At 30.9% G+C, this 17,500-nt stretch overlaps 1 protein-coding gene across 3 annotated transcripts in view; it reads left to right on the forward strand.

The window, feature by feature from the left end:
- The window catches only part of LOC145286034 (band 7 protein AGAP004871-like), a 139,422-nt gene extending 122,984 nt beyond the window's left edge, over positions 1–16,438 (forward strand). For all 3 annotated transcript variants that reach the window (XM_080134656.1, XM_080134658.1, XM_080134657.1), the window contains exons 3-8: positions 4,286–4,358; positions 5,148–5,230; positions 11,016–11,219; positions 12,949–13,004; positions 13,379–13,457; positions 15,286–16,438. In XM_080134656.1, the coding sequence (XP_079990782.1) occupies positions 4,286–4,358; positions 5,148–5,230; positions 11,016–11,219; positions 12,949–13,004; positions 13,379–13,457; positions 15,286–15,471 (681 nt within the window). In that variant the 3' untranslated portion in view covers positions 15,472–16,438. The remainder of the gene's footprint in view (positions 1–4,285; positions 4,359–5,147; positions 5,231–11,015; positions 11,220–12,948; positions 13,005–13,378; positions 13,458–15,285) is intronic.
- The last annotated feature ends 1,062 nt before the right edge of the window (positions 16,439–17,500 follow it).

The following is a 17,500-nucleotide window of genomic DNA, read 5'->3' on the forward strand; positions in this document are numbered from 1 at the left end:
AGAATTGAACACATATTTAACTATCTTCTGTTTTCCTGCTACCCAGCTGACTACAATATGGTTGTCTTCAAATTCAACGTAAACAAGTTCTTGATGAGTTATTCCCCCTAACCCAATTTACTAAATTCCCACAACTAACGATTACTACATTTTCCCATTGACACTCATTAACTCTTATCCTCGAGTGGTCTCTGGGCCTTCATAAGTAGTCACTCCTTTGTAAAAAAAAAAAATACCATAAGTGATCAGCACATATTTTTGTTAAAGAAAAACTTCTGTAGTTTACGAACCGTGCTGATGACCACAAAGTTAAAACCGTTATGCTTTTGCATTTAAATGGGGTTAAAGGATTTTTTTTGTTGTTTGTTTTTTTTTTTCTTTTTATTTAATTTGAAATTTAAATGTTTTTATTTTGTCCTTTGTATTATTTACTTGGTTTCCCACGAAGGCAGTTTGCAAAAATTAACAATAAAACCAAATAATTAGACGCAATTTTTTTATTGGGGTTGATTTAAAGATCTGATTATTAATAAGTGAATATTACTTACATAAATCACAAATATTTTTTTTAACGTAATGGTTTAAAACTTTTTTTTTTTAAGGATATTTACAATAAACTGTTTATATTCATTTAGTAAAGGGTTAACTGTGCCAGTTTTTGTTGGGAGTGTTTTTTCCATACTAAACAAAATCCTTTGTTTCCTGTGAGCCAAAATAAGAATAGTACATTATCATATATGTTAAGGACTATGTTAGTCAATCCAGAGTGCTCAATATTTTGGATAGAGCAGGTAAGTTTAAAAGGCATATTAAATTTAATAAGAAAGAGAAAAGTAATTAATCATCCAATTAATCACTTTCCTATTAAATTTAAACCATTCATCATTGGCAAGTGACTCGTCAGATAGCTTGGACACATTAACATAGTAACTGCTAATTTAAATTAACATTTTTTAAGTGTTTGGCCACTATTATGGATTTATTAAATAAAATTACAAAATACAATTTCCAATTCTTGAATAAATATAATTACACAATTAGATAAGAAAAAAGAAATTACAAACGAACTACAAAATAAAAATTGTAATTCTTTAAATGAATAACTATAAACTGAAGTTCTACACTTGCTGCTGCTCTACTTTCTCATCTATTTTTGCTGCCTACCTCCTCTGTTCTTATAGTCTCCTCAATATTTCAAGTTGAATACTTTTAAGTTTTAAGTTGTACTGTAGAAACATTAGACTTTCTCTATTCTCATGATGCAGCCTGTTCCTCATAGGTTCATACTACCTGTACTAAAGAGCCTCTCACCCTCCAAGATGAAGGTGGTGCGCTTAAATATTTTGAAACCAGTTTACTTAGCAGTGGTAAGATCTCCAGTGCCTTCTTCCACCACTGAAATGGATCATCACCTCTTGCGAGTAGTTGTAAGGCTATGTAATGATCAAGTTCTTTTGTGCATTTACTCTTTTTGAGTTTAGATTGTGATTCTTGTATTTCTTTTGTAACTGTGTTCTCCAGGTTTAACTCAGCTTCTGCCTGTTCTAAGTTTTGAGTTGCTACTATAGACTTATTTTAAACTAATTTATCAGGATTGAAAGAGATTCAGTTTTTACTTTGATCTTCTTGGCCCTCAACAAAGCTTGAAGAAGTGTATCCTGCCGATTCTGCTTCATTATCATCAGAAGAAAGTAGAAGATGTAGAATCCAATTCTTAGTGTTTTTTATGTAATTCTTTTGAATTTATATCTGAATCTTGGATCTAGGAAAGTATATAAGTTTTTTATCATTTAGATAAGATGAAAATCTTGTTTCCATTGATTTATTGAATTTTTCAACAATGGTAAGGATTCCACTAAAGTCACAAATATCAGAATTAGATTGAAGGCTTTTTGAAAGAAATAACTTCAAAGCTAAAGTTGTAGATTTTATCATCGATATGGTTGAAGTTCTGTGACTTGCTTCTTTAGTGATTTTTTCAAATGGACTCAGTAACTGGACAATTTTTTGAACAAATTCCCATTGGTAGGTTGTTATGGTAGGAATCTTGTTATCAGCAGCATTAAGAGCATTTTGTTGTTCTAAATTTCTTTTTATCATATAATATGTTGAATTCCACCATGTAATCACATCTTGAATGCTTGTTTTTCCAAATTAAGCTGATCCTGTATTTCAGTTAATTTGCTAATTGCTAATGGAGAGTGATTAAAGTGAGAAACTATATTTCTGTTAGTTGTAATGTTTCCAGGAGGAGTGTCTTAATAACCTGTTTGGAAAATAATGAGTCATTTATTGAGAGTTGCAATGTATATGTATGAAGCATGATAGTGATTCTAAACCACATTCCTTGACACCAGCAACCACATTTGTTCCTGAATCCTGCAAGACTAAGAAAAATTTGAAGATTTTATACTCATCCAGAACATTGTGCAATTCTTCACTTATTCTTGCACCTGTGTGTGAATCAGGGAATGAAACAACTCTAAGCACAACTTTGCACTGTTCAAGTCGTTTGAAAACCAATGACCTGTCAAACTCAGAAAGGGAGCATTATCTGTAGCAAATGTGCAAATGTCTGTAGTGAAAGAAATATTGCTAATTTCATCAAGAGACTTTTGAATTTTGGTTTTACGTTTGTAAATATATCAAAACTTATTTTGCAGTGAAGTGCTTTTTTGATGGAATGCTGTACTTTGAACACAGTTTTACAACAAGCCTATTAAATCCAATGTCAGATGTTACAGAATATGATTGAATATCAACAGCAATCATATGGATTTCTTTTGACCTGTGATCATTAATATCCCAATTTTTTTCTTGGCCAATATTATTTCTATAGTAGTTTGGTGTTTTGCTGGAGGATCGCAGTTTGTTTGTTTTTTTTTGTTTTTTTTTTTTTTACACAGTGATCACCACTTATCAAGGCCCGGAAGCCACTCAGGGATAAGGGTTATTGCAAGTACATTAAGTTAGTGAGGAGATTTGCTGAAGTGTTTACTTAAGGGGGCGGTTCATTAGGAATTTGTTAACATTGGACTTGAAGACATCCAAGTTGTAGTCCGGAGGGAAGCAGGCAGACGGAACAGAGTTCCACATGCGTGCAGTTCTAAGAAAGAAGCTTTATTCATGGAATCCGCATTTTGATTTAGGCACAGTGGGGGAAATTTTTCACAGTGGATTCAGCTAGACGGGTGTTTTTCGTGAAAGATTGGCAAGGGGGGACCAGAGATTGGAGTTCAGACGAGCATCTGCCATGGAAATAACGATAAAACAAGGACAGGCTCGCAACATCTCTTCTGTGGGAGAGAGGTTGCAGGGTAGAGAAAAGGGCATCCCCCACTAAGCCACAAAGTCTATTTTGTACTCTGTTACTACTCAGTTGCTACCACTTGTTCCTGAATATTCATTGTGTTTCTTTTCCTTATCAGCAACTTTTGCTTCTTCTAGAATAACATTTCTAAGATAATTTAACATTAATTGTAAAAATTTTTGCTGATTTGCCACCCTTTGATATCGTGGTTTGACATAACTTGCAGACAGCTGTATTCTTATTCTTGAGATTGACATTAAAATACTTCCAGCAGAAACTGGTTGCCATAATGGTTGAAGGTTGTTAATATTTAATTAACTTTTTATGTATTTAAATTATTTATGTCTAATATTCATCTCAATAAAATATCTAAATGAGAAAAACAAAAATATATATGCAATGGCAGCATGAGTCTGAAAATGAGAAAAAACAATGACCGATGAAGAATGTATTAGTTTCGCTGCTCACATGGTTGCAATTTAATGTACAATTTCTCCACGTGAAAAATGAAAGATGGAGTCATAATAATGGGTCCCAGCCTTAGAATATTTCAATGTTTTTCCTTTTTAAAGATATTCTTTGGTCCCTTTTCTTTTGAAAAAGGAATATTATCTCAAAATATTAAGACCTCTACCATCCAGATTACATCAAACAGTAAGTTCATATTTACTGATTTGTATTGTGATTATCTTGTAAAATAAATGGATATACGGAATTAAATAAAATAACAAAACCAATAAGACCTTCTTCCGTTTGTTCATTTTTGTTTATACGTCACACCAATACAACAGCTCGTACCATGCATTGCTATAGCCTTCTTATACTCTTTCATATCTATTTACCAGTAATGCTTCAAGCAAACTACCTTTCTCTATTAAAAATCAATTTAAAAATATAATTTTAATCAAAACTCTGATCACGTTATACAAATATTTTTTAAAGATATTTTCCTGTGAATTGCTTCAATTTTTACAGGTTGTTCAAGAATATGAAAGAGCTGTCATTTTTCGATTAGGAAGACTGTTGTCTGGTGGTGCCAAAGGACCAGGTTCGATTTTAATTTTTTATCAATTTCATTAAATTAGAATCAGTTTTGCTTTCCAGTTAAATTGTAATCTGCTTCTGAGGATTGCAGATAATATTATCAATAAGTTGGTCTAAAAATATTTTGTTTAAAAATGAATTTATTCAGAAAGGACTGAAATAATTGCAAATGAATACTTACACTAAATGAAAATTTCATAGAAATATTTTTTTGGCTGTTTTGTTGGAAGAGCATACACAGCATAACCAGTTCCTATTAAATCACCAAAGTTCAGCAACATTGAGCCTGACCAATGCTAAAATGGCAATTTGGTAATACCATGTCTTGTATATGCTCTGAAGACTAGAGCGGGATGCCTAAGATCTACTGCATGAAATAATGCAGTGCCCCCATAACCACACTCATCCATCATCTATAAACTACCCCCAACAGCAATGACCCCAGAGAATGTTAAAGAATGATTTACCAAAGGAAAAATGATGAGAAAGTATTAGTAGGCTAGAATAGAGAGATCATCAAATCTATTGAATTCACTAGATGGGATGCTGCCATGACAGTTGTTTGTTTCCGGCTATCAGCTGAGAGTGGCTGCGAAAATGGACAGATGCAATCGATTGTGTTGATCAGCTGAGCATAACTGAGGGAAAGACTGGACATCTAGAATTTCCAGTCAAAGATTATAATGAAGATTTCATTATAAATTTACATTAAAAATACACCAAAAAACTTGACTCATTAATCTTTTTTTTTTCATTTTCAACTTTGTCTTTAAAAAAATATCTTTTTATTTAGGTATATTTTTTGTGCTCCCCTGCATTGAAAGCTATACAAAAGTTGATCTGAGGACATTATCTTTTGATGTTCCCCCTCAAGAGGTAAGTAAGAAATACACGCCTCATCTTTTTGAAAACCAAAGTTTGTTTTATCCAAAGACCCAAATGTTAACAAATATTCATCAAGAAATGTTCACACATATTTGTTTATTATTTATGTGATAAAACTTCAATGTTTTTTTTCTTTTTGAATTGTTAACATGTGATTCCGTATATCCAATCTGCAATGAGTTACCTAAGGTTTTTTTATAGAAATAATTGATGTGTTCAACTTCAATTGGATGAATGAATATCTGACAGGTTCTGGGATGAATGAATATCTGACAGGTTCTGTGCTTCAATATTAAACAAGAAGTTATCATCATTTATAAGTCTATCACCTTCTAGAAACTTATTTTGTATTGTTTAACTTGAAATTATTCATTTTTTGTTGGTGGTTAATAATTAATAAAACTCACCATGATATAAAATTGCTGGCTCTTTAAGCAGTAGACTAGATTCTTTTCTTTAGAGAGGACCCCCCCACACACATGCACACACATTAAAAAAAAAAAAGAAAAACGTTGATTCAAGCATTTTCTTTGGAGTTTTTCTTTAAAGATTTTGGTACTCTTGCATCATTTGACCCGAATTCTCATAAATTCCCATCAAGCATGGATCAGGCGAAACCGGCAATTATCGGTGTCAGCCGAGCGCGTCGTAACAGACGCAGACTAATGAAAAAAACAAAACAAACCGGAAAAAATACCAAAAATACAAATAATCAAAAATAACAAAAAACTACCTTGAAAAATGAAAATATGTTTATTTCATTTTAGTATTTAATTATTTTATTTTTTTTTTCTTCCAAAATATTTATCAACAGAAAGTTTTTTTTTAAAAAGATTTTTTTAACCGTATAAGTGTTAGGTGTAAGTACAAGTTTTTTTTTTTTTTTTTTTTCTTTTCTTTTTTGTAACCATATTTTTTTTTTTTTTCAAGACTTGTTATTCAGTCAAGTTCTTTTGGTGGCACTGTCCATTTGTACATCTCCAGGAGAAACCATCCTTTACACACAATCTTTTTTTAAGTAAACATTTGTGTTTTTGCACCTCATTTATTGGGGATAGCAATTTCTTCTCCTGACAATATGAAATTATCTGCATTGATGTTTTCATTTCTTTTTCTAACATGTATAGATTTATTTTCTTGCCCGTCATTTTTTCTGTTTGGCGAGTTTGAAAATATATTTGTTTGTCAGCTTTTCTTTCGCTTTCTTTCAATTCAAATGTTGTCTGCTTCCATTTAGATAGCGCTTTTTCATTGATTACAAACTCCCAAAAATTCAATTAAAAAAAAATAATAATAAATAAGTAACTAATCAGAAAATAAAAAATCACCTCTGCCCCCTTAATATCACCTTAAAAATTACTAAAAACATAACAGAAAAAAAATTAAATAAATAAAATAAAAAGTCGAGTTAGCGTTCCAACATTTTTCAACAATGCTCGGCTGACACCGATGATTGCCAATCTCACCCAATCCATGCTTGACAGGAATTCACGAGAATTAGAGTCAAGTTATGTAAGAGTACCAAGATTTTTGTTGACTTTCTCTGAAAATATCTAAAATTGATGGTTTATTTTGTATGATAACTATAAAAATTTTTAATTGTTTTTGTCATGAAGTGTTCAAATAGACTAATAACAACGTTCTTAGCAGAAAATCAAAATACAAGGAAAATGAACCCAGCACAAGAAATCCAATTTGATAAAATATAAGAGAGTATTTTATGCCACAGTCTACTTAGAAGTGTTAGCAAAAAATAACAACAAAAAGCAAAAGAAGAAAATTGAAGCTTTTCTCATAGTTGAAGTTATTGCAAATTCTATAAATTAAAATATTACCCAGAAGATATTATGTTTCAGTCATATCTTAAAAGAGAGAAAGTGAAAAGAGAACAAACAAACAAAAAATTAGGATTATTTTTTTCAAAAATTCAACGCACATAAAAATAATAAATGTAGATATTTTGTATTTTGTAAAAGTTTTAAAAAATTTATTTTTTTTCATAGAAAAAGTATTTTCTGCAGTATTTTTCCATATTCAATACAAATAAATGCAAGTAAAAGGTGACAATGATTACTTTTGTCACATTTGCTGAAAATGTAAATCAGAATTGTAAACCTTTTTTTTTGTGACATGAACTGACACGTTTCATTTTTGCTCAAGAACTGTTAATAAAGATCAAAACATTTTTTCGCAAGTGAGAACAAGTCATTGTCAGAATGTTAAACTTGGAACATGATAGCACATGAATTGAAGTAAAAGACAATTGTTTACACATACATGTTGTTTATCCTAAAATATAATAGCAGAACTAATTTATTTTTACTTTGGACCACCATTCTCATCTTTATTAGTTGTTGTTTTTGATCTTTTATTGGTTTTGTTTATTCACAATGTTTCGGCCAACTATTCCTCTGGCCTTCGTCAGGTAGTAACCGCGACGGATAGGAACTTTGAATCTCCTAACTGCATTCTCAGCCATCACTGCCATCCGTAGTTGTTGTCGTCTCACCACATTTTGGCCAACCTCTGGCACGCTTTTTGGGTGGGATTGAAACCGCTATCTTCAGACAATGCTCATCCGTCGCGGTTACCACCTGACGAAGGCCAGAGGAATAGTTAACCGAAACGTTGTGAATAAACAAAACCAATAAAAGATCAAAAACAACAACTAATAAAGATGAGGATGGTGGTCCGAAGTAAAAATAAATTAATATATAGTGCTCATCTCAAAAATGAATTCCAATTAAGGAATAATATATATATATGTACAATAGCAGAACATTGAAAATTTTTCAAAACCAAATCTGCCTTTTGGTTAGCTTCATTTTAAAAGTGAATAATATTTTCCATGATACAAGTTGTTTTTTTTGCAGAAATAAGGTATAAAACAGCAGAAAAGACATTTTTTTAAATCAATCAGCCGCATAAATATTGATATGAAATCGATTGAATGTCAGAAACGTAATGTAAAAGTCAATGTCAAATAATAGAAAAGTTAAATGCTAACATTGGAAGTGATTTACTTTGAAAGAAAAATGAATAATGTTGCAATAGGAATGTCAGAAAAAGACAAAGAATTTTGAATGTGAATTCATATTTCATTTGTTGGAAAGACATGAAGAGAAAAAATTTGTGCTACAAACTCTTCAAATTTATCGAAATATGCATTGGAACTAATAAGTAACGAATCAGAGCAACTTGAAAAATGGAGTGTTCTCTCAAAAGTCAAATATTCAGATCCAGCTTTTCAAAAAAAAAAAAAAACGAGATTTTCCAACTGCCTTAAATGATTGTTTTAAAGTACACACCTTTCACTTCCAGTGCCTGAGGACATTTTTGCAAAATTAACTGGTACAAAATTTTAGCTAAGCTGAATTTATCATGTACATACCTGCAGATACAAGTCGAAGAATACTGCACTTTTTAAAAATGTTTATCTATTTATATCTATGTCATAAATTGCTGAATAATAGATGCATTCAATTTAAAAAAATAAAATAAAATGTAAAATAAATCCAAGGTAATTTTTAGATTCAATTTAAATTAAATTCTTATACCTTATTTTGTAAAGTTTATAAAAGTGCACTTTGAAAATTGATCAAATTTAAATTAAATCCTGTACCTTAATTTTTAAAGTTAATGAAAAAAATATTTTGTTTAACCATTTTCATGCCTTGCAATAAATGCTTTTCTAACTTTTAATAATTTTTCTAACACACTCATACAGATCCGTACTTCACACCTTAGATTTACCACATATAAAAACCTCAAACCTGAATTTATATCATGCACACACAACTTTATAAAAAATAAAATAGGAAAAATAGAAATAGATCGAAATTTACCAACATTCTTTTAATCTAAATTTAAGAAAAAAGGTACAGGGTGCCTCAAAAAATGTAAAAATTGTACTCACACTTCGAATGACGAGAAAACTTTTATTTATGAACATAGTGAAATGAAATAGCTTGGAATACAAAAATCAAATATAATTGAAGAATCATATTGGGAAATGTTCAAATTGATGATTAGTATTGTTCAGACAACACTAACAGTTAAAGTGTAAGTACATTTTTTTAGACACCCTCTGTGTGTGTGTGTGTGTGTGTGTGTGTGTGTGTGTGTATTGTTGCATGTACCTAATCTCTAATGTCTTGCATTTTATTTGATTGTGATCTGCATGTTATAGAATGCAAATCAACAATTATTCATAACAGCACAATTTAATCATACATTGTGTCTACCACTCCTCTTGTGACTAAAACACGTGATCTTCAATCATCTTTGTAGGAACAATTCTCACTGAAATTAATACTTCATAGCAACTAAAGCAAAGAATATTCTGAATTTGGAGAAGGACCATCTATTAAGCTATTGATGTTACCTTCTTTTCTGCTTTTCAAGAGAGGGGTCATTCTTGGGCTACAGACATCTAGCATCCTTGACCATTGAGTTTACAATCGATTTTTAAGTCATTTCTTTACATGTACTGTTTGCTCACACATACACACAGAGGCTCCTTCAGTCTTTGACAGCCTATGGATACCCATGAAGGGGTGCCTGCACGTGAAATTATTGTGGCAGGAGGTATGCAATCTCTAACCACACCTCTCCTAAGTCAACATTGTTATATACCAGTGGCAAGTGAAGTTTATGAACAGGACGACTGGAAACAAATGCAGAGATAAGGGGGGGGGGCTCAAAGCTTTCCAACAAACTTCCTACTTCTCTTGCTCACTCTCTCTTTGAACCATGTGATGTTACATTCATTTCCAGCACACAGCAAGTTGAGATGAAATCTGCTTATATACATTGACCCTCTTGATCCAGATTTCCTGTCTGTGTTAATGTTGACCTGTGAATTTAAATATCTTTTACTATTTAGCATTTTCATTTATAAATATAATTTAACAATATAAAAAATTTAATAGGTTAGAGTGATTCTTATAAAATCAAATTCCAGAGCGAAATGAAGCTCAATATTCTAACTGTTAGTTATTTTCAAAACTTGTAATAATCATAAATAATTTGACAGATCAGTTATGTCATATTGTGATTTACTGTTAGTATTCAAGGTAAGGAAAGCTAACCTGTGTTTATAGAAGAAACAAATAAAAAAAAAAATCCTGTTGTCAGAGTATTATTGTCAGATGAAAAACTGCACACAAAGTGACATTTTATACAAAAAGTCCTCAAATGTTGAAAGCAACACACAAAAAAAACAAAAATGCTAACTACGCACTAGGCACAATGTTTCAAATTGCATCTTTTTATAACTGATTTATTTTGTGCTCTAAAGCAATGCACAAAATATGTACACATGTCCACCTTTCTAATTTGTTGCTATAATGAAAGACAGACTTAAATGTGTGTAGAAGCATGTCAACAAAATGGATGATGAAAAGACTGACCACGTTTAGACAAAATAGGAACAGTTGACAAATGATGTAGTTGTTTTGGGGATACTGAAAAGACATCTTTTATGTAGGTGATCACATGACTAAATCAACTAATGGTTAAGTATCCCATCATCATGTGATCCGAAACCTCACGTCTTAGAAAAAGCAACCCCAACACTAGTTGTAGTTTATTATTTTTATAAAAAAATACAAAGTAGAAAAAAAAAAAAGTTGTGTTATATTAAATTAAAAAATTTTCTACTGTAAAAAAGGTACATTTCATAAAAAAATCTTTCACTTTTTTTTTTCTTTTCTTTGTTAAAAATATACGTGAATTGAATTTAAGATTTGTTTGATGTGTGTTCTTTGGTTGTTAGGTTTTGAGTCGTGACAGTGTAACAGTTTCTGTTGATGCAGTTGTTTATTACCGAGTGTCGAATCCAACAATTTCGGTGGCCAATGTGGAAAATGCACATCATTCCACACGTCTTTTGGCTCAAACAACATTGCGAAATATGCTGGGCACAAAAAATTTATCAGAAATTCTTGCAGACAGAGAAGCTGTCAGCCAAGGAATGCAGGTTAGATAAAAATGGTTTTTGTTTTTCAATATTTTTGGTTGAATTTCATGTTTTTTTTTTCATTGAATTCTTTTTTTTTTACATTGAAGTTTTGGTTTATGAATAACTTAATTTTTTAAAATGACAACAATATAATTGAATAAAGTTTTTTAAATGACAACAGTATAATTACATAAAGTTTATCATCTCTATCAAAATGTAAGACTGCAATTTTATATAGAAATATATATTTAAATAAACGAAATCTAAGCTGTTTGATTTTGTACCTTTATCTTTAAAAGAATCATTTTGTATATATTACCGCTCTTGTAAGAATTTTCCGGATGCAGCCAATTAGATTTGTTAACTAACAATGCTGTCCAGATGGATAGAAACTATCATTTACAGACTGTTTAGAAAACAGCTTTTACCAAAAAATGACCTAAAAGCGCCTAATATGGCATCTAACAAAACATCTAAACATGTAATAACCCAACTTGTTCGAATTGAGCTTTGCATCTGGATCCCACAGATATATAATTTGGATTTCTTTTGTATTCTATTCAACTCGGAAATCTGAGACTACATTTGTGATTTTGAAAATGTTTGTCAATAAGCTGAAGTCAAATAATTTTTTTACAAAAGAATAATCAAAAACAATTTTTTTGTTTTAAGAACTATTTTAAAATTCTTTTTTATTCCAGTTAAATTGTGACATGGAGTTTGTTAGAAATTTGAATTTCAAAGATAATCACTAAAGACTCAATAGAAGAGTTCTATTTTTTTGTAAATGTTGTTTCTTGTAGAGGCATTTAAACTGCCAAAATGAAAAGCTTTTTATTCGAAACTATAAATAAAATGAAAAGATTATTTTTTTTTCTCATTTGAAAATTCTCAACTTTGCCAATCAGATAAGGCAGCTTTGTCCATGGTTAGTCATAATGGATCAATGTGATCCACCTACATGATCCATATCTTTGTTTTTTTTTTTCAATGGCTTTTATGGCAAAATGTTCTGAAAAAACAACTTGAAAGCAAAATCTTTAAACAATTTTTTTTTTTTATGGAAATCGCTCCAGACAAGGCATGAAGCCACTTGAGGAAGGAGCTAAAAAAAAGTTGTCACTTCAAAGTCAAAATCTTGCTAATGATAAGTGTTAGATGGAATAGATTCTGACCCAGAAAACTGCAATTCATCGCTCCTGGAATGTGAAAACTAATTTTAGTTGGTTGTTTTTGTTTTACGGCATATCAACCCTTTTCGGGTTATTTAATGCCGAGTGAAAACTAAAGGACAAAATAAGGAAAGCAAGAGTTTCTTCAACAGAAAAACTGATGTGTTCCTCTAATCAATCTATTTTGAAAATATGTTTTTTGATTTGGTGGGGAGGAGTTCTTGAGTTTTTTGTTTAGTTATCCGCAATATTTTAAAAAAATGAAAAACATGTCTAACTTACAAACTGAAAACCACTGCGTTTCGAAAATGTTTTTTTTTTTTTGTGATTCAACTTAAAAAGACAAGCAAAAGAAACACAATTTCATAATGGTAAAAATTTGAATTTCAGAAATAATCAATAGTCTTAATAGGAGAGTTCTATCTTTCATAAATTCTTATTGAGCAGATCTATAGATTTGTATAGAACACCACATTTGTGTAAAAACATTTGTTACAATTATAAACTAAAAGTGAATTTTTATTGAATATCTGTTATATTAAAAATGAAGACATTTCAAATATTTTTATTTACAGTCAGCTCTTGATGAAGCTACAGAGAACTGGGGAATTAATGTAGAGAGAGTTGCTATGTAAGTTCATTACAACATTATTCATGTTGCGAATTCTTAAACTGATTTCATATTTTTATTGGCTTCTTTAATTGCTAGAAATGGACATTCTTAAGAAGCAAAATTTAAATATGAATAAGAAAAATGGCTGATACATTATGTATTCATCATTGTTAAATCATTTTACATCAGAATGTAACAGCTGCAGTCTTTATTGAGATTGTCCAAGTTATCTTTTAATAAAATTATCTTTTAATGAAATTATCTTTTAACTGTTAATAAAAGTAACTTTGTTAAACAAAAAGGGTTAAATATCATAGAATTGTTTTCATCATAAAATGAACTTTTTTTCATTTTGAAATTGTCTTTTTTTTGTTTTGCATTACCCTTTGCAGCAAAGATGTGCGATTACCGGTGCAATTGCAAAGAGCCATGGCAGCTGAAGCAGAAGCGTCCAGAGAAGCGAAAGCTAAAGTAGGTTTGGCTTTACAAATTTTGTTAGAGATATTTTGACAACTAATTAATGGTTATGTCTTGCAGCACTGTAATTTATATGAATTGAAAATGAGCATTAAACTAATCGTGGTGTAACAGACTGGTTAAACATGATAGACAACATGAATTCAAATTTCAACTTGTATGCTACACTCATGGATTAAAATAAAGGGTTTCTTTTGAAATTCTCTGCCAATTTCCAAGTTCAACTAGTTACACCTGTAGAAGAACGATGGTTACATTCACTGAAACGTTATGAAAATAAAACTCAAGATGAGAACAAGAGTCTCCAAATAATAAAAACTTTAATTTTTTCCCTCACTTAAGTTTTGAGTCAATTACCCCCCCCCTTCCAATTTTTATTTTTGCTTTGTTAAGAATTGGTTGAATAATTTTCTTTAAATAAAAAAAAATGAATCAATTTATCTATCAAAATGAATCTTTGTTTTTTTAGTAAGTATATTCAACTTTAATTTTTTTATCCTAACACAGTATTGTGTGCTTTTCAACATTTTTTTTTTGTTTTTTGGACTTTCAAATCATAAACTGCTTTGACTATTGCCAGTTTTCTCCACAAATCACAACTCAAAATATTCAAACTGATATTGGTCCCTTTTTTTTAGAAACACCAAAAAAATAACTACCTATGTAATATGCATATAGAATTATGTAAAAAAAATTGTGCCAGATTTTTTTTTTTTTTTTTTTACTTAGGGGTCACCACTTTAAAAGAAAAAAGACAAGTGAAAAAAAAAACAAAAACATTTTATTGTAAAGAAATCAATGTCATCTACAAAAATAATTTATTTGTCAATGCCCCTCAATTCATATCTCATTCATGGGGATCTGAATTCACTCTCTACTTCCTTCTTTGTACATCAGAATTTATAAGTGATATTTTTAGCAAAGCATATAGATTTTGCAACTCTGCTAGACACTACAAAGTCTACTAAGAAACCAAAGGTGAAATGTGGGAATTAATTATTGAAAGAAAAAAAAAGAAAATTTTTTTTTTATATTTCTATTCAAAGAAAGAAAATGTAATAGAAGACTTTTTTTTTTCAATCATGACCTTAAAATATATCTTTGTTTTTTAAAGATAAAAAAACATTCACTTTAATTCTGAGTGGATATTTGTCTAAGTTTCTAAAATTGAAGTATTTGTTAGCATTGTTATGTAGTGGCTGGAGCCCACCACAGCCAACAACAAAATCAGGTTAAAAAAAATTAACAAGTTCCTTTACTGCCATAAAAACGTTTAAGCAAATTTAGATTAAAATAAATTGTTGGCTAATAACTACATTAAAACCAAGTGCAAGAATTTTAATACCTTGATACTTCATTTTTTGACTAAAGTCTGAATACACTTAAGAACACAAAAGTACCAGATTACCAGAAACAACATCAAAGGAACACAATTAGCGTAAATGTGTAACATGCCAACCTCAATGCAATTGACTATGTATTCTTCCATTATTCTGCTCAAGAAACTAATTATGATGCAAAGCAATTTATGATGCAAATGCTGAAATAACTATCAAATCAAGATCATTCGAACTTTTTGTTTGTTAAATTGTAAATCTAATTTCAGCAATTACTCTGAATGTAAACTTTTTTTTCTTTAAATTGATATCTTCTTATTCTAAAATTAAAAGCAGGATAAAATGGAATCTTTCCTTTGCAATTTCACTCATAATTGTTGTCAAAGTCGGCCATCTTGATTTTTATTTTTTTTGCTGCTGTTAATTTTGCCAAAACATAAAACTTGAATCTAATTAAAATGTTTTTTCTCTTCCTTGCGTACTAGGTGATTGCTGCTGAGGGTGAGCACCATGCTGCACGGGCCCTCAAGGAAGCTTCAGAAATTATCAACGAATCACCGTGTGCCTTACAGTTGCGCTACCTACAAACTCTTAGCACTATCTCTGCTGAAAAGAATTCCACCATCGTTTTCCCACTGCCTATTGATATGTTGCAGCAATTCATGCGATAAATATTATCCTTACACAAAAGCCATTAAATACCCCCCTGACCACCCATGTATCCACTCCCAGATCCATTCTTGTAACATTTATTTTTCATTCCTAGAACATGAAATTTTAGTCTGAACATTTGTTATCCACTCATTCTCTTTTCATACCGAGTCGCTTTAGCTATGGCTTGTTGAGTTAATAGCCAAAGTTATGCTATCTACAAGTTTATTATTATTAAACAAAGCTGTATGTTCCTCAATCTACCATGTTTCCTAATGCCTAGTCAGGTATAACATGCCTGATTACCCCAGGCACTATGGAGCATGACAGATCGAGTTAGAACTGACTTGAGTTTGTAAAAAGCGATTTGACGGCATGCAATATAACCAATATCAATTGATTGGATTGCATGGAAAGCAGTTGTGAAACGTTGCCTGATATTGTCCAAACTCGAGTCCCAGATACTAAGAACACCATAACTACCAAAACCTGATGATCATGAACAAAATGGGGAGGTTGTGTTATGGCTCAGGTGATATTAGATGTGGCTCTTGAAATTCCTTGAATTGGTGGGAACTAACCAACAAAGATACCAAGAGCCTAGTGTTTTTCATATTCCCTCAAAGCTCATAACAACATAGATTGTCCAACCCATAACAGCTGCAATCGCATGTAATTTAAATGATTAATTCTTACCAATGAAATATTTATTCATGTTTTTGTTTTTACCCCATTTTGTTTTGTTAGAAATTACAAAATCTGTCATTCATTCTATCAAGTTTTCTGTCGCATGAACATTTTTTGTTGTCTTAGCTACATTTTATAGACTAGTTTTCTTTAATGGTTGCCATTATCATTAGAAAGATGGCTCTCTTCTGCAGAAACATTTACGCACATTGTTTGGTGAGATAATGAAACGACAAATGCATTTGAATACACACCACATAATACATTTGAAGAAAAAGAATAAAACAAATGCCATTTAAATTGAGTGTTTTGTCTTTTTTAGAAAATAAGATTAAAATATTGTTCCATGTCCTTTTGCTTTGAGGATGTTCTATACTTGGTTGCCAATTTTTATTTTTGCTTTGTCAGAATACCCCTTTTTGGGAAGGGCACATAAAAAATCACTTGCCCAAATGAATGAAAATTGTCCTTTATTATGGAAAATCATTAAAACTGATTTTTAGTAAAATTTCTGCAATCGTATCAACATGGAAATCGATTGTAATAATATTATATGGACAAGACCATTTAAATGGAATTTCTACTCTTTATCATGAATTGTAAAATCAAAAGAAATATGTTGGATCATCTGCTTGAGATCAAGTTGTAACTGTTTGTGGAAATCCAAGAGTTTTTTGGGTTTTTTTTTTTTTTCAGAGAAATGATATATGATGGATGTATTATGCAAGTCTTAATGACAGCTTTAAACCTGATAACATCAGAGAAAGATTAAATCTGGACAGTATAGGGAGATGTGTGCAAAGCAGAAAACTTTGACGATATGGCCATGTTGCAGAAAATGGATCAGACTCAGTTACCAGGGTAAAGCCAAAAAGACTGAGGAAGCGATAAGGGTGGATTTAAGAGCAAAAAGGGATAAAAAAAATAAAGACCTGGGCAGGAATAGATTTCTAAAAACTGCCCAAAGCATGCCAACATGTTATTTTGGGTGTGATGAAAATTACAATAAAACAAAAAGAATTTCAATTTTATTTTATAAAAAAAATCGACTTTAACAGATACTAAATTCTGCATGGTGTAAAAGGAATACTGGCGCATGTGAGGTAATCAGATACTTATGGAAGGGCAAGGTTACATCTCTCTGGATTTTCTGACTTTTATGCCAATTCTGATGCATGCAACAGAAGAATTGTCATAAAATATTTGATTGTACACACATACGTTTTGTTTTCGTATCCTTTTAAATCGACCCAGTTTACTAGCAATGGTCATGTGAAGCCCATCTTCCCTCTTAATGTAGATTTCTTTTTGAAGGAAACGATGGTGTATGTGTTGTGTGTATAAGAGAGAGCAGGAAGCAAA

Source organism: Euprymna scolopes, chromosome 10 (genome assembly GCF_053919585.1).
Source record: "Euprymna scolopes isolate OS-2025 chromosome 10, ASM5391958v1, whole genome shotgun sequence".
Lineage (NCBI taxonomy): Eukaryota > Metazoa > Mollusca > Cephalopoda > Sepiida > Sepiolidae > Euprymna > Euprymna scolopes.